Source organism: Grammomys surdaster, unplaced genomic scaffold (genome assembly GCF_004785775.1).
Source record: "Grammomys surdaster isolate TR1022 unplaced genomic scaffold, NIH_TR_1.0 63, whole genome shotgun sequence".
NCBI classification, from domain to species: domain Eukaryota; kingdom Metazoa; phylum Chordata; class Mammalia; order Rodentia; family Muridae; genus Grammomys; species Grammomys surdaster.
The window spans coordinates 19,707,412-19,733,800 of record NW_021604565.1 but is presented as its reverse complement, the minus strand read 5'-3'; the positions used below and the strand labels follow the sequence as shown (position 1 = coordinate 19,733,800).

The 26,389-nt window shown below is 37.5% G+C and overlaps 1 protein-coding gene across 1 annotated transcript in view; it reads left to right on the top strand.

The window, feature by feature from the left end:
* Positions 1 to 4,815: 4,815 nt before the first annotated feature.
* Eif3e (eukaryotic translation initiation factor 3 subunit E) overlaps positions 4,816 to 26,389 on the top strand; it is a 33,172-nt gene continuing 11,598 nt past the window's right edge. The window contains exons 1-9 of the mRNA XM_028766992.1: positions 4,816 to 4,949; positions 8,970 to 9,084; positions 11,402 to 11,519; positions 14,572 to 14,614; positions 15,864 to 15,968; positions 20,387 to 20,512; positions 21,035 to 21,159; positions 24,627 to 24,753; positions 25,419 to 25,520. Of these exons, the coding sequence (XP_028622825.1) occupies positions 4,860 to 4,949; positions 8,970 to 9,084; positions 11,402 to 11,519; positions 14,572 to 14,614; positions 15,864 to 15,968; positions 20,387 to 20,512; positions 21,035 to 21,159; positions 24,627 to 24,753; positions 25,419 to 25,520 (951 nt within the window). The 5' untranslated portion in view covers positions 4,816 to 4,859. The remainder of the gene's footprint in view (positions 4,950 to 8,969; positions 9,085 to 11,401; positions 11,520 to 14,571; positions 14,615 to 15,863; positions 15,969 to 20,386; positions 20,513 to 21,034; positions 21,160 to 24,626; positions 24,754 to 25,418; positions 25,521 to 26,389) is intronic.

The window sequence follows — 26,389 nt, the reverse complement described above, 5'->3', positions numbered from 1 at the left end:
TAGCAGATGTGCAGCTGGATCTTCATATGGCTCCCCAATAACTAAAGTGGGGCTGTCCTGTTGCCTGTCTGTGGATTCTTTTTGTTTGGCCTCAGTGAGAGAGGATTCATCTAAACCTGCAGAGATTTGATGTGCCAAGGTTGAGGAATACCCAGGGGGGACCTCCATCCTCTCAGAGGAGAATGGAAGAAGGGATAGGGGAAGGGACTGTGGTGGAGGGAACAGGAGAAGGTCAGTTGTACTGGCTGATTTTGAGTGTCAACTTGACACAGCTGAAGTTATCACAGAGAAAGGAGTCTCCCTTGAGGAAATGACCCCCATGAGATCCAGCTATAAGGCATTTTCTTAATTAGTGATCAAAGGTGGGAGGGTCCATTATGGGTGGTGCCATCCCTGGGCTGGTATTCCTGGGTTCTATAAGAAAGCAAGCTGAGCAAGCCAGGGGAAACAAACCAGTAAGTAACATCCCTCCATGGCCTCTGCATCAGCTCCTGCTTCCTGACCTGCTTGAGTTCCAGTCCTGACTTCCTTTGGTGATGAACAGCAATGTGGAAGTGTAAGCTGAATAAACCCTTTCTAACTCCAGCTTGCTTCTTGCTCATGATGTTTTGTGCAAGAATACAAACCCTGACTAAGACAGGGGGAATAGGATAATTAATGTAACTGTCACAAGAATGTATCCTTTATAAAATAAGTTTAACTCTTTTTAGCTCACTTTTAAAATTTTTGTCTTTCTACAAGGACTGATACAGCAAAATGATCTCATACTCCCAGCCAGTACAACTGACCTCTTGTTAACTTGACACACAAATACATCACTATTAAGCCTCAACCCTTACTTTGTTATTCATCCCCAAGATCTAAATAACTTTAAAAGTCCTACAATCTTTACAAATTTTTAAATATTAAAATTTCAATCTCTTTTAAAATATTCAATCTCTTTTGAAATTCAAAGTCTTTTTATAATTCAAAGTGTCTTAACTGTGGACTCCACTAAAATACTTTCTTACTTCAAGAGGGAAAAATATCAGGGCACAGTCACAATCAAAGGCAAAACCAAACTCTAACCATCCAATGTCTGGGATCTACTCACTGTCTTCGGGGATACTCTCAGGGCTTGGGTCACTTCTCCAGCTCTGCCCTTTGTAGCACACACCTTGTCTTCTAGGCTCCAGCTGCCTGTACCCCACTGCAGCTGCTGTTCTTGGTGGTCATTTCATGGTACTGGCATCTCCAAAACAATATTGTCTTCTGCTGCAACTGGACTGCACTTTCACAAATAGCTTCTCATAGACTCTTTTCATGGTGCTAAGCCTCAACTTCTCTGCATGACCCCTTCAGTGCTGGGCCTTCAACTGCCACTGAGGCTGCACCTTTACCATTGGCTTCTCCTGGCCTCTCACAATGCCAAGCATCAGCTGCTACCCTTCATATTTCAACACCAGTATCACCTAGGTGATTCTTATATATTACCAAATCTGACTGCCAACAAGAGGAACAACAGTGGCTGTTCTCAGGAAACACTCCACAGAAGATTTCACCTTAGTGATGTTGGTCTCTTTTTAATCACTGCTAATTTCTTAGCTCCAGCTAACCAGCATCTATCATCCCAGTAATGCAGAGGTTTTGCTTTAGTAGTTCTGGTATCTTGTTAATTAAAGCTGATTCTTCAGCCCCAGATAACCAAAACCACAGAATCTTCACAATCAAAACAGCAACAGCCTTGATAAGAGTCTTTAATCTTCCTTCTGAAATTTCATAAGCCCTTGACCCATCATACTAAAAGTGTACAATCCAATGGATGGAATCTATCTACCATGTCAGCACATAGGTTCTAAAATTGGGGTCCAGCCTACATTTCACAGCAAAACCCCACATTAAAAATATCTACAGTTTGGGGATGTAGTTCAGTGGCAAAGGACCATGTGCTAGGCCCTAAATTCTATCCTCAGAAGTACATTAAATAAATAATTCTGCAGCTTGTTACTCAATTCAATAGAATAATAGTCTATGGCCTTAGGATAACTTAGCCATAATGCCCTAATATAGACTCATTGTCTTGCCAGGAGATGTATGATGCATGTTCCTCCTGCCATTAAGAATTTCTCAAAGTCTCCATCCATACTATGCGTCTTCTTAAACTTATGTGCCTTCTGAACATCTGTATGTAAAGAGAGAGGTAGTTAAATGTTAACTTTCCCAGGAAGCTCTTACTTTCTCTGACAGTGAGTTATTTCCCTCTGCCAAGCCTCAGGAACACTGTGCATAAGAGTATCCTCACATGATGTTATGATTGGCTTATGCTTTGCATAATTGCCACCCCTTTGAAAGTATTCTTTGTGGGCTAGAATTAATTTTTTTCTTTGTCTCTCAAGAGTTCAATATGGTGATCATTCAATATTCATTAATGATTCATTAAACATTCATTAAATATTCATTAAACATCTGGTGAGTTTGTAAGAAGAAAACTTTACACCTGATACTATCACAGTGGGCCAAGTGAGGCTCTTCTTGTGTTTTCTCTGTAATATCTCTTTTCTGAAACACTAGGAAGAGACTACATCAATAAAATTAGATTTTCCATATATAGAAATGAACCTCCCTTTTATATATATTAAAAGAAATGCATTTGAATAACCAGCAAGGAAAATTCCAGAGGAAAAGTCAGGCAAATTAACAGAGTTTCCAATCTGTCACAACTTTAATCAGTCTTATAAATCAAATCCAGTTTAATTTTAAGGGACCAAAAAAATCACTGTCTTCACATATTTTGCAATTTAAAAATTTAATAAGGGGCTCTCATTGCCTATCTTGTCAAATCAACGTTTCCCAGTCCAGCTTTGAAGGCCTTTAGAGACTCCCCATATATCACTCATCCAACTCACTAGCCACATAGCTGTCGGAATTAAACTTCCTGAAATATGGGACTATTCTCTTCCATACTCAAAAATGCTTTAAGGATCCTTAGGACTTAAGGTAAATTTCTAATTGTTTATGACTATATTTGGCCCTTGTCCTGTTTTAATTTTTCCTGGGACCACATCCTCTCCTATAGACACTAGTTTTCAAGTTCATTTCCTCAGGTTACTCTTTCAAAAATTTTCCTGTTTATGAGTCTCTCCAGTATGCAAGTGGTTCCTGGACCACCTTCAGTGCTCTCTTCTCTGTCTATTATGAGATTCAGCACGTCCAGTCAGCCAAGCATTCTCCATCTGCAGTATTCCATTTTTAATCTACTGGCCATCAGTCTGATTGATACTCTCCATGCTTCTCATATTCTAATAGACTTCTCAAAATATTCTTCCATTGGTTGTTTAGGTCAGTACTGTACCTAGTACTACCAGCATCCAAACCCCATTCTTTACACATTGCCTGTATCCTTTACTAGAAAGATCTTCAAAGCATGTTTATATATGTTGTAGCAACCTTTTTCTTTTTATCTTTTGCGTTCACTATGAGTAGATTTTTCATTCACAACTGACTGAAAGGACCCATGTTAAGGTCATCAATAGGATAGAATGTGCCAGGAAAAAAATGACCGGAGTCAAATATTGATAGAAAACCATTGTGGTTAATTTAAATAAATGTAAATAAATACATTGTTGTGGACAATTTAAATGTGAATATAAGCCCTATTTATTGCCATGAGCTATCAATGCTATTTTCCTTAATTAACTGCTTCTTGGATCCTCTGGCTCTTCTCTCCTCCATCTATGTTGTATTAGTTAGGGCTTTCTAGAGAGACAGACTGGTTGATTGAGTGTAATGGTTTGTATATGCTCATCCTAGGGTGTGACACTATCAGAAGCTGTGGCCCTGTTGGAGTAGGTGTGTCATTGTAGGTGTGGCCTTTAAGACCTTCATCCTAGCTGCCTAGAAGCCAGTATTTTGCTAGCAGCCTTCAGATGAAGGTGTGCGCGTGTGTGCTCGCGCGCGCCCGCGCGTGTAAATAGGATTTATTTGAATGGGTTACAAGTTATTGGTCTATTCCAAAAATGACAGTCTCCCAATACAAAGTCTAAAAATATAGTAGCTGTTCAATTCAGGCTGGATATCTATAATGCCAGTGAAGGAATGAGCTTGCCAGGGATATCAAGGGCAAGCTAGCAAAGGGCTTAATCTCTCTTTTTCTTTACTTAGGCTGCCTAAAGGCCCAGATTAAAGGTGGGTCTTCTGATCTCAGTGATAGGTATTTAAGATAGGTCTTATCTTAAATAACTTAAGAAAAATCTCTCACAGATGTCCCCAACTGCTTGTGATTTAGTTAATTCCAAATGCAATCAAGCACAAATAGCCATCACATATATTTCGGTGCTCTAGTTTCTACGCTTGATCTTACTCGCCCCTATTTGTGTAAGGTGAAGTACCTAGATTTAACCTCCCTCACCTCTGTTTCGAACACTAGTTCAATTTAATTTTATGTAGTTTCGTGGTTTTCAATTCCATAAGTAAGTTAGCCAGAGTTAATGGATAGCTCTAGTCCTGATCTTTGAGACCTAGTTGTAGTTTCATAATATGTACCATGGCCTAATAATCACTCTTTCCACTTAGACGGCAAGCAGGCTAAGCATCATACTTAGGTGTAAAACTAAACTCTTGGTTTCCTTTCTCCCTGAAACTAGCACTTCTTTATTGGTAAAAGACAGAACTTGCAAACAGGAGAGATTATGTGGAAAGCTTGAGCCCCACCCAGAAGGCGTGGAGAGGGAAGGAGGGAGAGCCCACAACGCGCAGCCGCGGCCATTGTCACCAGCGGGCTGGGGCGGGACCACGACTGCACATGCGCAGTGCGGGGTCTGTCCGCCTCTCGGCGCTGTCAATAAAGTTTTTGCGAACAAGCGCTCCTTTCCCCCGGCAAGATGGCGGAGTACGACTTGACTACTCGCATCGCGCACTTTCTGGATCGGCATCTGGTCTTTCCGCTTCTTGAGTTTCTCTCTGTGAAAGAGGTGAGGGCGCTTTGAGGAGGAGGACGGCGTAGGGACAAGAGAGGCGCCAGGAGAGGCGGGGAGGTGGCGGCAGAGCCTACACACGTGCGAGCCGGAAGCCGGCTTGGGTCGCCCTGACACCGGCTGGGCCCTGGGACGGCAGCTTCCCGCGTACTGTAACTGTAGCGCTGTTGGGGTCCTCGGGGCGGTGGGATTCGCCTGTGCCTCTGGAGCGGTGAGGTGACAGCGCGGGCTTCTGGCGACGCCAAGGTCTTTGCTTGCTGGCCTGAGGTGCAGGATCCCGCGGGCGACCATGTCCGTACTCGCCGGAAGCTGCGGTGGCTGTGCAGGAGGAGCGCTGAGCTTTGGGCTCGCCACGGAGGCTGTTGGAAGTTTCAGTTTTCTTCTTAGAATCGGAGTGTATGGCCTTGGATTTGGGTTGTGTTTAGAATCCAATGACAAGATTCTCTTACACTTAAAAAGTAATATCTGGCACTTTAATTTCCATGAAGTTGTGGATGCTTTGCTGTGAATTTCCTGGTCTTTGGTAGATATTTACTTCGTAGAAATGTAGCGTTACCTTGTCAGATGAGGGTGAAGACCAAGAATAACCCACAGTCCCACGACCTGCAATGTAAACTTTGTTTTCTAGTGTTGATGTTCAGACTTAATGTAGTATGATTTCGTCGTTACTGTTCTATGAGATATCCTCACTAAGTATGTAGTTTTGGGACTTCATAATATTTCAGCCCCAAAGGACTTTGGGGGGTACTGAAAAGAAGGATTAGAAGTATTAGGCCTAGTTATATATTGACTTTATGGATAAATTGATGCATTTTACTATTACAGAAAGTAAAATGTAAGGCTAGGATTTTGTCTAGAAGAGTTAATGAATTCTGTTTTCTGGACACAGATTATAACATAGGGAACTGTAGATTCAGATATTTTTGTGTTCACTGGCAGTTTTTTTTTTTAAAGTCTAGTAAAATTCTTTTGATGATATATATAAGCTTCCAGATAGCTATGGCTTATATAACAGGTATAACCTTTATATTTATAGGAAGCTTTCTAAGCATGCATATTGTCACTAGGGAACAGCAAAATTAATATTCAATAAATGCTGAAGAATGTCTTGACAGGTGAGACTTGAGCTTGATGGATATATTCTTTTTGCATTGAATTTTGTAGTCTGTACACTAGAGATTAGTAGAAGTTCTGTCTATATATATATCCATCCCTTACCTTTTGAGTGTACCAGAGATGTTTTGAATCTTCCTGAACTTCATATTTTTGTGGTTCTTTAAAAAATACATTCATGTTTTTAAGGCAAACGGAGAAATGTGAAGTATAGATTGTTTATTCGTAGGCAAGGCTATAATTCAGACTCAGTGGAAACATCTAAGAGGATGTTATTATGGTGGCTTTAATACTTCAAGCGGAAGACAGTTCCTAAATATTGAGATATAAAATTGTGAAAAATCCAAGCTAAAACTCTGACATCTCACCAATGAAAAATTAATTTTTTTTAGCATGATGTGTCTGTAAGGTAAAAGTGGTGCATATCAGACAAGTATTGACTAAGTACTGTTAAAATTCAAGAATTTACTTACTTTTAGTGTTACTTTTAGTGGAAACAAAGGACTTTGAGAAGGGGGATTGAGTCCTGACAGAGGCAGGGATGGTGATGTTTGCCAGTACTTACACATTTGTAATATATTGGAGGATATAAGTTCCAGGAGAGAACTGATTTCTAATTCAGGTTCTCCACATGGTCTCAGCCTTGAAATAGTTCTGCATAAAGGCTTTTGATAATCATTGAATAGTTAAATGAATTATGTATTTGCATGTCACAGTTTATTATGTGAAGTGTCATGTTGGATGGTGGGTGCCAAGATTAGAACACTGGGGTTTGAATTTGGACACAGGTTAGGATCCTTGCCCTGTCTTAATTCCTCTGCACTTCAGACAGTTTGGTTTGTTGTTGTTGTTGTTTGTTTTTCTCTTTCTGAATTTTAGCCAGCTTCTCAGTCATTCTACCTCTCAGTATAAGCTCTGTTCATGTGATAGATTTGCTTGACTTGGGGTGGGGGGTGGTGAGTTCTTTCTGAGATAAGACCTTGCTTGCTGGGCAACCTAGGAGGGCTTTGAACTCCTTACCTGACTACCATTTTTCCCAGGGGCTAAATTACAAAAGGATATCACCATGCCCAACTTTTTATTTTCTTCATTTTCATATAATTGAAATTCTCAAACAGGAATGTATGCTTATTTAATGCTAGAGATTGGACCCCAATCCCTTGATGTGATAGGCAGGCTGTCTGCCCTTGTGATCTATATTCCAAGCTCTGTTTTTAGAAACAGTCTCCCTGTGTAGCCCTAGCTGGTCTAGAACTCCCAACTCCAGAGGTCCTCCTGAGTGCTGGTATTATAAGTTTATACCAGCACCCTGGCTTCATGAACTAATTCCTCTGTCATCTTTCCTTCAGCATTGCTCTGTGAAAGTCACCCACTATATGATGGCAGTTACGAATTTTCAGTGCTGATGGTTAATTTGTTGTATTGTACCAGTTTGTTCATCCATTCTAGTATTAATGGACTGTGTACTGTAAACATTTTTAGGAACATACTTTAAATAGATATACTTGTTATTGATATTTTACAAAGTTGGTGAGTTGAAAGCATGTGTGACTTCAGGAGATAAAAACATTGTTTCTTAAGTGATTGTATTCTTGCCAGTAGGATTTGAATACTATTTAGTCTGCATTCACATTAAGACTGATACTTTCAGGTTGTTTTTTTTTTTTAAATCATAGTTTTTATATGCACTTCCTTTTGATTATTGAAGTTGAGATCTTATGTCTTGTTCATTTGATTATCTTGTTTTGCTAGTGACTATTAAGATGTTTTAGCTATTTCAGTTGGATTAGTTGTCCTTTGTGCCTGTTTGTTGAAGTTTTGTATATAGTTTGGAACATTCACTTTTGATTCTGTGTTATATAGTTGTGGATACTTTCTAGATGTTTCTTTCCTTTGCAAGATTAAACTGAAAATGAGTCTCATTTGGCTAAGTATCTCTCAGATTCCTTACATAGTCTCAGTAGCCTTCATGTTTGTGTGAGTCTGTATTATAATTTATTCCTTGTGAGTTACGTGTTTTCAGAACCCTTTACAAAGCAAAACCTTGTCATGAGTTTGTTGACTTACACAATTGGTGCTAGTTTAACTTTAGAGGTACAGATGGTACATTTAAGAGTCGCATTCAAATGGTTGTAACTCTTAAAAGAGGAATACGTAAAGGTAAAGGAGTGGCCACATCAAGGAGTGGTGGGTAGCCATCAGGAGGCTGCAAAGGATAGTAAGAAGGTCAAATATTTAAGAGCCTATTCCTAGCTTCTGGGTGTGGAGAAGCAGGGACGTTTGTTTTGCAGTGGAAAAGCTGTGGATACTTTTGTACTCTTGTATACTGCATAATAAAATGAATAAGAGATTGCTTGATAAAATAATAATTGAGATCAAAAGTAAATGGAGATGACATTGATTTTCAGATCTTTAGGTAGACAGGATAGTTTGTGTCAATTGGGTGCTTCCTATATTGGTTGCTTTTCTTTTTACAAAATGTTTAGTGTGTGTATGTCTGTCTCTCTGAGTGTGTCTGTACTTGGTGAATCTGTGACTATATATACTCTAAGTGAGTGTTTTATTATTGACCTGTATAATAGCCCTATGATGCTTTTTTAAGTAAAAATTTTCTGTGGAGGAGGGTGGAGCTCTAAGGTGCACTGGCTACCACAGCAAGGTGTGGAGGACAGAGAACAGGGGATAACGTTGAGAAGTCATTTCTCTACATCTTTGTGTGATATTCAGCGATTGAGAACTGCTCTCCTGACTCATTTGCTCAGCAAGTTCTGTACCTGCTGAACCAACTCACCAACCCATACACAGACACACACATTTTCAAAATAGTTTCATGAAGTATGTTTTTCTTAATAAACTGAAGAACTTAAATATACTCGTTAAAAAGTAGGTTTTTTTTTCTTGCAGATTTATAATGAAAAAGAATTGTTACAAGGAAAATTGGATCTTCTTAGTGATACCAATATGGTGGACTTTGCTATGGATGTTTACAAAAACCTTTATTCTGATGATATCCCTCATGGTAAGTTTTATTGTTAGAACTGAAGCTTGACAATAGCTGAAAATGTATGTTTTATGATACGGTAGCCAAAAGGTTTAATGATTGTGTTCTTAAAATCCTTGGGAGAAAAGGCATAGGAAGGTTACAAGGATGCTAAGGGGTGTTTTCTCCTAGTGAAAGATGTGAATCTACTTTAAACATACCTTCAGATCATAGTGTGTGCCATCAAAGTTGTACTCTATGTTAAAGTTGTACTCGGTGTAAAAGTTGCATTAAACTCTATCAAAGTTGTATTCTATAGGCTGTCAGCTTGTGATCTTCTGATGCTGCTGTAGTGTTTTTGGTCTCATTGAGCCTTCTCAAGATGTGATCTCTAAGACTAGCACCGCCAGTTCCATTGGGAGAATTCTTTAGAAACACAGATTTAGCCAGGCGGTGGTGGTGGGTGGTGGTGGCGCACGCCTTTAATCCCAGCACTTGGGAGGCAGAGGCAGGCGGATTTCTGAGTTCGAGGCCAGCCTGGTCTACAGAGTGAGTTCCAGGACAGCCAGGACTACACAGAGAAACCCTGTCTCGAAAAACCAAAAAAAAAAAAAAGAAAAGAAAAAAAAGAAAGAATCACAGATTTACACACAGAAAGTGTTTGATTAGAAACTGCTGAGGCCCTGCAGTAAAGTTGGGGAACTATTATGAGAGTGATTTCCAAACTGGTTCAGTACAGTAGATAATTCTTGACAAGGAGAAAAACAGAAAAATGTTCCCTGAAGTATTATGGGCTGGACTGGACGTGGTGGTACACACCTCTTATCCCAATGCCCTAGAGGCGTAGGCAGGTGATTTTGAAGATAGCCTGATCTACATAGCAAGTTTTAAACCTGCCACAGTTATGTAATACCATGCCTTAAAAAATAGTATAGCTCTCACCCCCACCCCCATCTTCCCCAGTGCATGAAACAAGTTCTGGCTACAGCGGAGTGTTCTTTGTTTAAATTGCTGTTTTTCAGATTTTGATAACAGATTCTGCCACGAACCCCGCCCCCCCCCCCCAATTTGGACATGATCTCGAAAGGTTTTTTGTTGTTGTTGTTTTTGATTATGAACATATGTCTTAAGCACAGGTTTATAGAGAAATGTGTAGGGAAGAAAAAAGGCACCTATGTTGTACCAGGGGTGCCTCATAGAGTAAAGCGTTTGCTGCAAATGCCTTATGACCTGAATTTGACTTCCTGGAACCCACAGTAGAAGAGAGAACCAACCCTGTCTGCTCACACGGATAATCCCCATCACGCACACAGAAAATAACTATATTTAAAATAAAATTTGGAATCCATATGTGGCGAAGGAAGCACCGCTTTAGGATAAGAGTGCTATATAATACAGACATTGTTAAAGTCAATACAGCCTTTTGGAATTTGTAGGCAGCAACTATTTAACGTTAGTTTGTGATGGAAGTAAAGGTTTTTCTCTGTATTTTTGTATGTTTTTTTATTATGTGTATGAATGTTGGCCCCCCTGTATGTTTGTACACCTTGTGTGTGCCTAGTGCCCTAGAAGGTCAGAAGAGGGCTTTACATCCCCTGCAACTGAACTTAGAGATGCCTGTGAGTTGCTGTGGGGGTGCTGGGAATTAAAGTAAGCTCCTGTACAAGAGTAACAAGCGCTTTGAACTGCTCAGCTGTCTCCAGTCCCACTGTTGTTTGCTTTTATCTCAGCTTCCTAAGTAGCTACATGTATAAGTGCATACCACCCAAGGACAATGACTATTAGTCACTGACTATTAATCTGAGATATTTTGCAAATAGATTATTTTATTTGGGTTTTATCTTATTTTGGTGGTAGTATAGTAAAAAGGATCTATGGAATTTGGTTTGTGAAATTACAGTTTATAATAAAAAAGATCCTTGACTAGATTAAAATTACAGTCTACCTAGTAATAATATATAAACCCCTTAGAGTAGTAATTGTTCAAAAATTCTAGGGTAGTAGTTAGTCAGTAATTGAATGGAAACAAATAGGATACTTGAAATAAATCTTAGAAAGCCAGATCACAAGTGACATTTCCTGCCTACTTTCAGCACCACCCACCCCTGGTCTTTATAGTATGTGTCGTTTTTCTCTCCACAGTAGGTGGATGAGTCCCTTTTCTTTTATGTGCCTTTGTGGCTCCAGCAAAAGGAAATTGTGAGTTTGAGGAAGTTGTTGAGTTGGTGGTTCCTGGCATGTGAATTGAAAGTATGAGGACTAAATAAATGTGTATACTTTGAATTAATGGAATCTTCTCTAGACAGTCTCACGGAATTGTGTGGTTTAACTTTCTAATGCTCGTGTTTTTCATTAGCTTTGAGAGAAAAAAGAACCACAGTTGTAGCGCAGCTGAAACAGCTCCAGGCAGAAACAGAACCAATTGTGAAGATGTTTGAAGATCCAGAAACTACAAGGCAGATGCAGTCAACCAGGTAACCTGCCAATGTGAGGTCTAGTTCTCTTTGCTGGACTCATGTAACTGTTAAACTCATATCCTGTAGTATTGTTTGTTCTCACCTCTATCTTTTGAGGAGTGGGATTCCCTGACAGTGAATGTTAATATTTACCTTTGTATGTGTCTGACTGTTTTGTTTTTGTGCGTGCATACAAGTCTATTGCACTTGGAGCTCAGAAGCCGGGCCAGATCCCTTGATACTAGACTTATAAGTAGTTGTGAACTACCAACTGGGTGTTCTTAGCTGTTGAGCCACCTCTCCAGTCCCAGTACTAATTTTTTTAAAGAAGCTTTAAAATTCATACGTGTGATGACAGCACCATACCCTCTGCCCCTTCTAAGAAGACATTTGGCAGTATCTGGAGATTTTGAATGTTGAAATTTGAGAGGAAGTGTAGAGGTCAGTATGAAGAACTAAACATTTTGTACACAGGTTGCTTTTCTCCTTACTCTTCTAAAAGTCAGCCAGCTCAAAAGTATTACGTACAAACATTGTTTCCAGTGGATGCCTAGAATGCCTGGGTTGCTTTCTGCAGGAGAAACCTGAGCTTACCACTTACAGTCTCTTGTACCATTTAGATGTCTGTACTCATCCCAGCTAAGATTATTTTATATGTAATTTCTTTTTGCTAGAAACAGACTTTCTTGTTTGGTTTCAAAATAAGGTATGTTGCCTTAACCTTACTTAACACATTGGAGCCTTTGGAGTTACTAGAAATATTTAAAAGTGAAGTGTACTAAAACAGAATGTCACTGTTGTAGTATGTCTTAGGTACCCTATGGATGCATTTACTTCAGAATTGTTAGTTATCTTATTATGCTGTTAGTTTCTAGAATATATGTTCAAACCAAAATTTTAAGACATTATGATTTGGAAAAGCATTATCTGATATCATTAGAAAAGCTGCAGGCCCGACCCCCTTATTCTTCTGTGTTGTAATAGGCTCTGTACCTACATGCTCTGGTGTTTTGAATAGGAGTGGCCCCCACTGTGTTTGAATGTTTGGCTCATAGAGGGTGGCACTATTAGGTGTGGCCTTGTTGAAGGAAATGTGTCACTGTGGACTGGCTGCGAGGTCTTAGATGCTCAAGCTAGGCCTCCTATGGCATTCACCTTTGCCTGTGGGTCAGAATGTAGAACTCTTGGCTCCTTCTCTAGCACTGTGTCTGCCATGTTTCCTACCATGATGATAGTGGACTAAATCTCTGAAACTGTAAGCTAGGCCCAATTAAATGTTTATAAGTACTGCATGGTCTTGGTGTCTCTTCACAGCCATAAAACTATAGCTAAAATATGTGCCATATTATGCTATATGCATGTGCAGGAATACAGATACACAGATAAAAAGTTATGTTCAAAGGAGAAAGCACCACCTTTCTGTGTGAATGTGCATATATCTCCACTAGACTATTTGTTTACTTACATACTTATGGTAGTACAAAGAGTAGTTGTAGCCTTTCAGACTTCATATCAGTATCTAGGAAGTGAAACTTGAAGTAATCAAGATGTAAAAGTAAACAGACATGTTAGGACATGGTAGGCACTAAAAGAGTGGAAGTGGGGACTGGAGAGATGCCTCAGCGGTAAAGACCATTTACTGCTGCAGAGGGCTGGAGTTTGGTTTCCAGCCCAATTCAGGTGACTCAACTGCCCGTAAGTCCACCTCTAGGGGCCCTGTGTCTGTGGCTATGTGCAGAGTACCCACACAGGTACACATACACTAGTTAAACATAATAGAGATAAATCTTAAAAGATTGGAGATGATGAGATTAGGGGACGAGTAAAAGGGACATATGGTGTGTTTACCACAGGGTACAGCAGTGCCTTTCGTAAGGGAACTGTGCTGTGCTGACTGTTTTGTCTACTTGACACAAGCTAGACCAGTCTGGGAAAGGGGAACGTCAGGGATTGCTTCCATCAGATTGACCTGTAGACAAGTTTGTGAGGCATTTTCTTGGTTAGTGATTCTGTGGGAGGGCTCAGCTCAGTGGGAGAGAAAGGGGCAGTGTCAGCCCCGGGCAGGTTGTCCTGAGTTGTGTAAGAAAGCAAACTGAGTAAGGCACTGGGGAGCAAGCCAGTAAGTGGCATTTTTGAAGGGCCTTTGCATCACCCTGAGCCTCCAGGCTCTTACCTTGAATCCGTGCCCTGACTCCCCTCAGTGATGGCCTCTGATTGGGAAGTGTAAGTCACGTGAACCCTTTCCTCCACAGGCTGCTTTGTTTGAGAATGTTTAATGACATCACTAGAAAAAACGAAGTTGAAACTAAGTGAAGTGATAAAGTATTACAAAGTCATAATCTAAATTAGAGTTAAAAACTACTTATTTTCACATGAGTGATTTTTTTTACCAAGCTCCTTACATTTTGCACAGAGTATTTGAACTATATTTGAACATAGATATTTATATTTCATACACATTCTGAGAAACAGACAGAGGACAGTGAAAGTTTGAATTTTGTGCCCATTTCATATTGAGTGTTGTATTCAGTAATTGTTAAATTAGTTCTGGGCCCCTTCCAGTTAAATTCTAAGTGAAGTTATGCTCCCAAAGCATGCTGCAAGCCACACTGCACATGCCCACATGAAGGAAGACGCCTGAGAAAACCCTTTCCTTTGTGAGAAGGTGAAGATACGCATCTTGGCATTTTAGTTTTTCTCCCTCGGTGTTCTTGTTATGCTTTTACTGGTGTGTCAGAATCTAGAGTTAATGTAAAACTAATTTAAGAAAGTTAAGTTGGGCTATTTGGTAGCTTGATATGGTTTGTAATTGCATGGAGTTTGTAAACATGACATAGGCATCTTCTAAGTTTGGTCTTCAGAGCTTAGGAAATCTGAAAGAAAATTTCAAGTTTTAAAAATCCTTATATCAAAATTTGACTTGTGCTATTTGTTTTATTCTAAAAGTGATATTTCTGCTTAAGTATTAAGAGACTTAAGGTGACTTAGGATGCTAACTTAGAAGACAGGCTGCACGCTTTGTGTTCTGCAGTGACTAAAGCATAATAACGCTCACTTTTCCAACATTAAGGGATGGCCGGATGTTGTTTGACTACCTGGCAGACAAGCATGGGGTAAGTTTTTTTTTTAATACTAAAAAATGGTTATGTTCTGAAAAGTTCATTAGAGACTAATGCTGTGCACAAATAGTTTGGTATAAGAATATAATTCTTAGATTAACTTAACTAAATACAACTGGTATAGTTTTAAATGTAGTTTTTTTTCACCTCAACAGTGATAGTTTATAATCCTCTTTTGATAATAAATCCTCACAGTGCTTGTCTTTTGGTGAATCATATAATAGTAACTGATGTTAGCACCAGCAGAAAACTAAAGCCTAGAGGGGGCGGGGCCATCTCTCCTCCTTGTTTCTCCCTCTTCCTGAGCACCCAGGACGCTTAGATTTTTGAGAACAGGATATTGCTGTGTGGGCCAAGCTGTCTCCACATTTGTGATGATCTCCTACATGTTTTCTGACTCTAGGATTATATGCATGTGTCAAACTCAGGATTTTTTTTTCCTGTGTGGCATTTACTTACAAATAAGTAAAGGCAGAACTAGAGTTAAAAATTTTCTTTTTACAGTAGAGAACATTTTGGCTACCTTAGGGAATGCAGTAGCTCTTGACATTTTCATAGCCTTCATTAATTTACAAATTTATAAGTAAATGTTATTTATTTTTTTGTAGACATCTTTGATTTCTCTTTTGTTAGCAAAGAGAATTTCACATTGTATATAATTAAACTTAACTTTCAAGTCTTAGCTCCTATTTAATAATTATGTAAATGGCTTGCTGACCACCACATAGTACTCTCTGTGATTTGCTGCAGAATATTTAGTAGTTTGGTGTTGGAAGTCTTCAGTTCTTTTAGATTTCCTCAGTTTTATTTTATTTACATATTAATTCTCAAAGTTGATGTAATTTTGAGGCTAATTTTCAGAGAAGAGAAGTTTATTGTCTATGTTCTTTGTGTAAGACCACAAATCCTTGGCAGTGCACATGTTTGCCGCAGTTGACTAGATTAGTCAGCTAGTAGACTTACAGCAGACTTGAGTTATAGTCCAAGTTTATTTTGCAGTTAAATTGCTATCAGCACAGTTCAGAACTCTTGAGATCAAAACTAAGCATTAAATTGACAAATCCATGTGTGTGTGTACACATACACAGGCATATATACATATATACAATCAAGTGTTTTCTGGTTATGTTATTATTGGTGGTAATTGTAGGGAGACTTTAAAAGAATTGACTCATTCGCTCATCTAAAAGAGTTAAATGAACGGAATTAGTAATTTAACTATAGAAAGTTTTTCTCCCTCCAGTTTAGGCAAGAGTACTTAGATACACTCTACAGATATGCAAAATTCCAGTATGAGTGTGGAAATTACTCTGGAGCAGCAGAATATCTTTACTTCTTTAGAGTTTTGGTAAGTACCTGTTGTTTATTTGTTTTCCTTTTCCCCTCTACTTCCAGAACTTTGGTCTGAGTCTGTCTATTAAATTTACAACAGTCATTGGCAAAGGAGAAAGGTAATTTAGGTTAAAAAAAAAAACAGGGGGTTTGGCTTTGCATCAAAAGCCAAATAGAACACCTTGTTAGGTTCCTCACAGCTTATAGAGAGAGCTGTGAGATGGAGCAGAGTCACACACTCTGCAGTACAGACCTGGCAACCAGAGTTTGATCCCCAGAAATCACATCAGGGTGCAGAGAGAACCAACTCTATGAAGTTGTCTTCTGACCTCCACGCTTATGCTATAGCCACCTGCATCCATGCACAAAAATGCTTTTAAATACATCTTTAAAACAAATTTTGAAGGACTTTAATTTGACCTTGACATCCAAAAATAGGAAATTATTAGCTTATAATTTGTATGAATTTTAGTATTAGCAGAATTCTGTCTTATAATGGATTTTTGTGGTACTGTAAGCAGAATTATAGTTTAGAGCATGTTACCCACCTAATCTGTTTCTTTTTCTGAACAACTGTAAGCCTGTATGTTTTAAGGTGTTATGTTTTAATACTGACCTAATTTCTATTTACCCATATTCTCACTAATAGAAAGTGAGGGGAAGTGAGGGATGGAGCCGCTCCAGCAGTGTTGCTATGGTGTTAGAGTGAGGCTGTTGGGTCACCACTGCCTAGATTTAGTGCTTTTACAGAGGGGAGAAAAAGTTACATGAAACCTGATTAAAATTAAGGCCTTCGACTTAACAAGTTTTCTCATTCTGTCTTCTTTTCAGATAATTGCAGTAATAGGAACTTTCTAAAGTAATCAAAATGCTCTTATCCAGCCTTTTATCTGAGAAGTTATAATTTATTACTCACTGTGGATTAATGAGCAAGTGACCGAAGCTAGTGGTTTGTCTAGTTTATCCTAGAAGTTAAAATCTGATTAAGACAAGGACCTTTTGTCTTCCAATCTTAGATTTATTTTCTGTTGTTTTTTTTTTTTTTCCTTTAGCTTTATATGTCACAAGAAAAACACTTAGACCATGTCTTTGATGTCTTGAGTTCAATGAAACTCAGGTTTCCTTTTTGGGGTAGTTCAAGGGGCAGATCAATGTTACTCATTCAGATTTTCCTACACTAAAATTGCATAGGAAACTCTAGTTTTTAACACTACCCACCATCCTTCCTTCAAGGAAACAAATGTTTTCTGTTTATTTCTAAGCTAGACCTAAAACATTATTTTTCTCTTTCCCTCATTTGCAATGAGCTCTTCATTTACGGGTAAGCTGTAATTTGCTTGCCAATGCACTGAAGCTAATCATTGATGTTAAACTTGGAGTGACTTATCAAAAAATTCCATCACTTTTACCTTGAATGTTACCAGAGATTTAGGAGAGCAAAAGTTGATTACTTTGAGAATATAAACAGCTTAGGCTAGGATTGTAAAGCCAGAAGCCTGGTATGATTACAGGTACATGAAAAGAGCCGGTTATTCATATCGTTTGTTACTGCTGGGAGTGAAGTTTGAGAATGAAGATTTAGTGTCGTGTTAGAGTTCCAGCACAGTAAATTTATTGTTGCTGGTCAGGGAGTGAACGTGCCATTTTCCTAAGACATGGAAACTTAAGGTAACTGCTGGGAATCCAGATATTGAAACTCTTCTAGTATATCCACGCTGAAAGCAGGCTGCTATGAAGAGCCAACTGTAATCACATGGAGTTGAGCCAGGGTAGTGCACGTGAACCTTTTGGGGTTACAAACCTTCCTACGCTTGTACAAAAAGCTTTTATCCTACCACATATAGCATACTTTAGTTTTAAGAAATTTCTACAATAAATAGGTGTGTACTTTATAGCTGGGAGTTTTAATATTTACTTTGAAAACTTATAACATGTAATACTCTGTCTTTAAAAACATTCAACTCTATGCTGTTTCATTATTCCTAAAACATCCTATATTGGAATTCAAGTAATAAAATTTCTTAAAATTTATATTCACTAAAAATTGTCTCATTTTATACCATAAAAGATTTGAGCTAGGTTTTTGCTCTTTTTTTTGGCATATTGTTGCTTACTACAAAGAAAGGAATATTAGATGTTAATTATATTTTCTTGATTTAGATACGGCCATTAAAAATCTTAGGTGTTTAAAAGTTTAATAGCAAAAATGAAAATCTTGGTTTTGATTTTGATGAAAATGACGTTTTAGTTTAGTTATTTTTTTGTGTTAGTTTTTTTCATTTCTAGATTTTTTTTTTTTTCTGGTGATTGGTTTCTCTTTTAAATCTATGGTTAAGGAAACATAAGCTATGAAAGAGCCATTGTAACTATGGGCTGAGATTAGAATTTGACTCTCCAAATGACCTATTGTAGGTCAGTGTTTATAAATTAAAGCTGTGTGACCCTAGATTTATTTTTTTTTTAAAGATTTGGTGACTTTTCGAATATGTTGAGGAATGTCCATTTGGATGGGAGACTTCTTTGCACTTTGCTCTAAAAGCGTGCTAATTAAAATGAAATCAGAAGAGTTGGTAGAAACGTTTGAATGTTTTTTGTTTTAAAAGTGGCACTGAATTTTTATTAAAGATCTGTCCTCACTATGCAGCCCTTAGTTTAACCTTTAAAATGTGTCCATTAAGGAACTATTGAAGTAATAGGGATTTTAAAATACCGTTTCTTATTATATTTTAAGAGGTTCCCCCCCTCCCAGTTAGAATGACGATGTATTGACTGTCAATGGCATATCAGACCATTTGACAGCACTTTCCATGATGCCTAGACTCCTTGGGTAATGGTGAATTGAGCATCTTGACCACAGTTTTGGCTCTGATATGCCTATTGGCTGTCAGTTTATAAAGGTTGTCTAGTTTATACTGATTCTCAGGCATGGCTTATACTTCAGTGTCTCCAATTGAAATATATACTGAGTCAGTTGTTTTTAGTTTTAGGTAGACAAAGTAAGTGTATTAAATTTGATAGCATATTAGATGATGAAATTGTGTGTGTCGGGTAGGGTATTTGCACTCAGGATTGATGCATGCATGTGCAGAGTAATGTTGGATGCCCTCTACCACTCTGTACCTGGTATTAGACTAACACAGCACTGTGGTTATAGGCAGTTTTGCATATTTACGTATGGATCGTATGGTAGGTACACTTCATGATCAAAATTGGAACAGGTGGCGTCTTGTTCATGTTTCAAAATTTAATTTATAGATTTGTTTCTATTATTTGACTGCCCAGAGAGCTTGCTAAATGTTATCCAGAACATTTGTGAAAATTTACTACAAATGATAATAACACTTAGGTCAAAGTGCTATAAATGATTCACCTCAATAACCTCACATTTACTGAGTTCCTAGCATGTGCTGGGTAATAAACCTTCTGTCATGTTGAAGCTGTGTAACAGCTGAGAGGGGTTCTCTGTTATCCTCATGTGGAAGCTAACACAGGTGACTATACCGCCTATGATAGCAGTGGCAGAGCTGAACACTTGACTGGCTTTCTAATCATACCGTATAGTTACATTTTAATTTATAATACACATTACAGGTATATTCTGTTGTGTAAATGCTTTGATGAAAAGTGAATTCAGAATTTCATCTTGGAGTGCAGGAATATATCCTTTCTTCTCAAATACCCTCCCTTGCTTTTGCTACTTTAACACATGATTAGTTCAGATTCATTTTATGTATTCCCACTGGTGTGCTGTAAGGGAATATTGTTGAGCAATTTTTATCATTAGTTTGGTAGTTATTTACAATTTTGAGTGTAATTCATCAGTAACTTCTTTTATAAACCAGTAGGCCTGTACTTTACATTTTCTTTCCTGTCATATTTTTGTATTTTTTCTTTTCTTGAGTCAAGGTCTGTTAAGTGGTCTAGGCTGTCCTCAAGCTTGTGATACTCCTTCCTCCCCTTTCCTAGTGCTAAGATAAGCAATGTGCTACTGTGGTCTCTTTGAAGTATTTTTAGTATTTGTTTTATCTCTTAACTATTGCGAATGAGATTCAGGAGCTTTGGTTTCTTACAGCTTAAATTCATTGACATTAGCTTCCTTTGAATCTAACAAGATTTGCAAAGTAGTTGTAGGTATACAGAATTTGATTGCATATGTATTATCTGAAATAGATTATGCTAAAGTGATGCTGTTGTTTGCTAGCTTTAAAATCGCCTTCTGTTTCACAATAAAAACCTGATATTAAAAACATGTTTTTTAAATAAATTATTTAAGTAGTTTACTATTGTGATTCAATAAAGCCTTGAAAATAATGAGTTTGTGGTAGAGATATAATTTGGATATGTCTTTAGGTAGGCTAGATGAATGTATTGGGTATAAAATGCACCTTTGTTCTTGCTGTGTAATATTGAGGCCATAACTAATTATTCATACAGGTTCCAGCAACAGATAGAAATGCTTTAAGTTCACTCTGGGGAAAACTGGCCTCTGAAATCTTAATGCAGAATTGGGATGCAGCCATGGAAGACCTTACTCGATTAAAAGAGACCATAGACAATAATGTAAGTTACGTGTTTTGGATTGACTCCCTGAAATTTCTTTGTACTTCTTATGTTTTCTGATATGGAGTAACACTGCACATTCTAAGAGGGGAAAAAAGAAATAAAAAACATTCATATTTTGTTTTGATAATTTTGTTTGTTTGTGGTTTTGCCTTGACTGAATACTCACTTGGTGGATAAGTTCCCTTAGCCTTGAAAATGGTCACACTTGGTTTGACTGCTTTAGCTACCATGCCCCTGAAAATACTGCCCTGTCAGTGCCTCCTACTGTAGACAGTTGTTGCAGAAGATGAGTTTCACCCATAGTTAATGTCACCCTCCAACCCACTAAATAAAGACTGCTTGCTTCTGTCCTTGGTTTTAAAACGTCTTAGGGTGGGGTCAAGCCTTGAATATAAAGCATGGTTAGTATAGCCTTAGAATAGAGCCTCGCTGTAGTTACACTTCTGAAATCTGTGTTTATTTGCTTGTCTGTTTTTCATATACTAATATTTCCTCTGTATACATTTCTTAATCCTTCAGTCTGTGAGTTCTCCACTCCAGTCTCTGCAGCAGCGAACATGGCTCATTCATTGGTCTCTGTTTGTTTTTTTCAACCACCCAAAAGGCCGTGATAATATTATTGATCTCTTCCTTTACCAACCACAGTAAGTTACATCACTGTTTAATTTTACTTTTGATATATGATTTTTATGTGATTGTGTGATGTGTGTGGGTGTGGATATGCATGTGTGTGTTAATTGGAAAGTTTCATATCTAGCTGTTAGTTACTGTAGGTCCCTCAGAATTGTTCTTAAAGAATGATCTCAGAACTAACAGTATAGATGTTATGTAGACTCAGGGCTTACCCTAAAGGATTAAGTCAGTTTGCATTGTCTCAGGGTCCTCTGTTGTCTAGTGCACAGCCAGTCTCCATTTCTGTGGGTCACACATTTGTAACCACGTGAGAGAAAAATTCCATCTTTCCTGAATGTGTAAAGATATTTTTGTTCTTGCAGTCATTCTATAAATAAAACAGCAGTAACTACAAATAGAAATCTATATATTACATATTACAAGTAATTAGTGATTAAGTTATACAGGAGTGTATGCAAGCAATATCTGATATCCATAGATTTGGACATATAATGACATTTGGAACCAATCACCTGTTAATACAGAGGAGTGACTTTAAATTCAAGTGTGAGGAATAAAGACCTATGCTAAATTATTGGAAAGGAAAAAAGGAGAGGTAGGTGGTTATATTATGGGAGAATCCTTTTTGTATTGGCTCGCTGTGTTCAGCTTTCTTTCAGTTTGTCTTGGGTCGATAACAAACGGGCACACTACTCAGTGAATTTTGTGAATGACACCATTCTGTTAGCCAGAAGTAATTTTGTTTTTTACTTACTTTTTAAAAGTTCTCCCTGTGTTACTGAGGTTTTTTATTTACCTCAGTATTGCCTAAAATTTGATCATCTTTCTTCAAATCATAGGTGTACCACCAAACCTAGCAAATCTTTAAATTGTACTCCTTCAGATATTAGGATATGTGTTTGTATATAAGTATGTGTGTGTATGTGTGTGTGTGTGTGTGTATCACATGCATACATAACTCATGTTACAGCAAATAAGTAGGTTGGGCTTTTAAGGCACAGTGGAAATAAATTGATTTAAAATTGAATTGAATTGGTGATATGGCTATGCTAATGTGTATATCTTCATCACCAGACTATAACCACTGAATATCCTCAACTGATTGAAGAGCAACTGGAAGAAAATTAAGAAATTTAAAATATTAAGTCACAGCAGAATTTGCTCACAGAGACTAATGGAAATGATGTTTCAACAAAGTTTCTGTTTAGTTGTTTTTTTGTTTTTTTTTTTTTTTAACAAAGAAAAGTCATTTACAAGCAGGGATTCGGTTGGTTTTTTTATTTCAGCAGCAAAGTCACACAACCAGAACAAATGAACTTGTTTGACACTAGACTGGTTGCTTAGGTGAGGTCTCGGGCGACCTGGTCAGGAGAAGTAGATGTTTTCTGAGTTATGGCTGTCCTTGGGCTACTGTTGTCACATGCTGTATGATACTAAGATTCACTCTGCAGTCTAATATTCAATCTGAAATTTCAAAGTGAAACGGTGCTTTCATGTAAAATTTATGTTTCAGTAAAGTCATTTAGATGACCGCATGGTATGAATCAGAACTTGCAGCGTTGTACATTTTCCATTCTGTCAAGAGTTAAAACAAGAAGCAGACCTTCCTAGCTGTAGGAATTTATAACAGATACTTTTAAGTCACTCTGCAGTTCTAGAATGTTGGAGCCCTCACTGCAGGCGCAAAGAAAAGTCCCATGCCTCTAAATTCATTCAACCAAGTTACGTTGGATGTGATGTTGTAATGTAGCCACATACTAAGAAATAGTATCAAGACCATTTAACTAAATTATGTAAGCAATAAAGTGCTCCCATATGCTTGTCAATTGATGATAGCATTTAGTTAAGAGAATCTGCAAGAAAAAAATGTATTTAAGAAACTGATTATAAGAACTGGGGATGTAGCTTAGTGGTAGAGCTATAGCCTAGCATTGCTTTTGAGAGTCCCTGAATTTGAGCCCTGGCATTGTAGAAAACCAAAAATGACTTAAATATTTGAAAGTCTTACTATAGGTCAGTGTTAACCAATAAACATTTAAAAATGTATGATAAAATTTTAAATTTATTCACTAATTATTTTTTTTCTCAAGATGGACTCATGAAACCAAACCTGAACTTGTTTAGTAGGTAGCTAAGGGTGACTTGAATCCTTGATTTTCTGCATCCCGCTCCCAAGTGCAAGAACAACCAGTATGTGCTGTCATACCCAGTTCTTCAGTTGCAAACAGTTTTTATAAGTACTTCTAAATTTGAACCCAGCTTATGTAGATAATGAAGAAATTATCTATTTGTCTCATAACTTGTATTTTTAAACATAAACTTAAATACTATTTTTTAAATGTTGTCAGTAAAATACTTTAGAAATTTGACTTATCTTTATGTAAATACCTACATAACCCTAGTTGTTAACAAAAGTTTTTTCAGCTTCTGGTGTGTATTCTCAAGGGTGTGACTCACTAGGAATATGAAAACGCACAGTGACACAAAGTTTAGAATAAGGAAAAAAATACAAGTTCAGCATCAAGTATGATAAATTTGCAAATTTTGGATAAATGTTAAGCAAGTTCCTTAAATACCTACTAAAACGAACTGTTTCAAACCTGATTAAAATCTAAAAGGAGATTATCATCTAATCAAGGAGAGATTGGGAGTTTAAATATTAAAAATTAAAAGAGGGCTGAGATTTCATCTTCTAAGAAGTATATAATTGGGGGTGCAATTTCTGCAGAGGCAGCGTATTAATGGGAGTTGAGTTAGTGGTTTAGAACACATACATATACACACATACACATACATCTTTGAGAAATGGTTTTTACAGACTGATAATTCGGAACTCAGTATAGTACCTGCTGGGGAAGGGGTCATATTGTATCAATATAAGGAAATTGATAGGAGAAATCCAGTGAGTTAGATCCTTGTCCACTATCAAAACAGTAGTATGACTTGATAAATAATTGCTAAGGCCCCATTGACCTTTATCTTTTATCTGACTTTTATTCCTATTTTTTGTTATTACCACTGCAACTGATTCAATCTAGGCCATGTAATACTGCAATAATATCCTCACTATACTTGTACATTGTATAAGTGCCCAGTTTTCTAACTATGAGAAGTACTTTGCACATACACTTTTTTATTCCTTTGTTCTAATGGGAAAGTAAAAGTCATAGCTGTTTTCAAGTCTTAGAATAAAGTAATAGTGCATCTAAAGACCTTCCAACATCTGTTGACTTCCTAGACTACTGAATGAGTTTTCTAGCTCACTCTTAATTGGTGATAGTGATGATATACCTATTGAGTTTCTTGTCATTGGATTCTGCTGATTTTCCAGGTGATTATTCTCTTGTAATACTTAAATGTAATTCTTAAATGCTTGCAGTCTTAGGCTAAATAATGTTAGAAGTTTTCTTTAGTTCACACAGAACTATATACATAAAAAATTGTGGGAATATTAAAAAACTGTTGTCTTTTACCTTAGGTACCTTAATGCAATTCAGACAATGTGTCCACATATTCTCCGCTATTTGACCACTGCCGTCATAACCAACAAGGACGTGCGGAAACGCCGGCAGGTGCTGAAAGATCTAGTGAAAGTTATTCAACAGGTAAAACTAAACTTAAAGCAGTAAGACAGTAGGTGTAATCTCTAGATGCTGAGGTCTTAGGTGAAAATATGTAAGGTGAGAAGGAAGTCTACGTGAAATTAGAAGAGAGGCAAGCCCTGAGCTTGCATTCGCAAATTCCCAGGTAATATGGTATGAGTGATTAGTGCTTGGTGGAGCTGCTTGTTTGATGGTTTATGGAGTTGTTGCCTGTTCCAGATGGTGACCTTTTAAGTAGAATATTGTAGTAACAGTTCTTAATGTGGGCAGAAGCCCCTGCTGTTTGTTTTATATGGAGCTTCTTAGGAAAATAAAAACAAAACACCAAAAAAGCCGAAGAAATCTGATGTAATCTAAGAATGCATTTATACAAAGAAATGATTGTTATTTTAGGGTATATCTTCATACCTGGAAAAGTACATCGTTGTTTATTGACTAGAGGAGACTAGATATTAGAATTGAAAATTTGTGGAATAATTCTAAGGTGAGAGTTTAGAGACTTTAATTTGGACATGTGACAAACTTCCTGTGTTATCTGATGTAAGGGTTAGAATGGGTGCTTTGAGAAGATGACATTGGATTATTAGCTGTGAACTTGGATATTTTATTGGCACTATGTTAAATAGTGCTCAACAAGATCTAACTGGTCATTTGGTTTAATTTTATAGGAGTCTTACACATATAAAGACCCAATTACAGAATTTGTGGAATGCTTATATGTTAACTTTGATTTTGATGGGGCTCAGAAAAAGCTTAGAGAATGTGAATCAGTAAGTATGAATTTTTACAAAGCAATTTATATTCTTAAATTTCTAGATGTGGTAAAGTATTGAAGTAATTGAATAAGAAAAAGTAAACTAAATGGCATACTATTGATAGTATGAAGTCACCAAATTGATATTGTCTCCTTTAGGTTAGAGAAACTAAAACATCAACTGTCTGAATTCATCTGATTCTCCTTAATACTAGGTTTTTCTAATGTGATTCATGTGTAAGTGCATATCACAACTGTGATCCCCTTATTTATAGATGGAGTAACTTGCAGAATTTTACAAAAGATAAAATTTAGCATTTCCTATAAACTAGGCAGTTTATTACAGTTATGAATTTTATACCTAATTTTTCCTATTGTTTAGTTGAAAATAAAGTTCTTTCGGAGCAAGTCTGGAACATGATGTGTAAACCAAAGTCAGTGGATTTATGGAGATACTTCCACCTGCCCTGTCTTTCAAGTGCTGGTGTTAAAGGCCTGTGCCATCATGCTCTGATGCTGTGTTTTTGGTTTTGTTTATTTTTTTAAAAAAGTTTCTGTTTTTTTAATGTATGTGGACACACATGTGGAAGTCAGGGCAACTTTGTGGAGTATTTTTTGTTGTTTTCCTGTTACGTGCCTTCCAGAGGTTTAATTCTGGCGTTGGGCTTGCATGCTGTATGCTTTACCCTGAGCCATCACCAGCCTTGCCACATCTGTCTATTTATTGTTCATATTCACAGCATATCTGAGGTTAGATGAGGGTGAGTACATAGTTTGCTATTTACCTTAAGGTGACTTTAGGCTCGTGATCTTTATACCTTAGTTTCCTGAGTGCTGGGATTATAGGTGTGCAACCCCATTCTCAGATAGTTTTGTCTCTTAAAA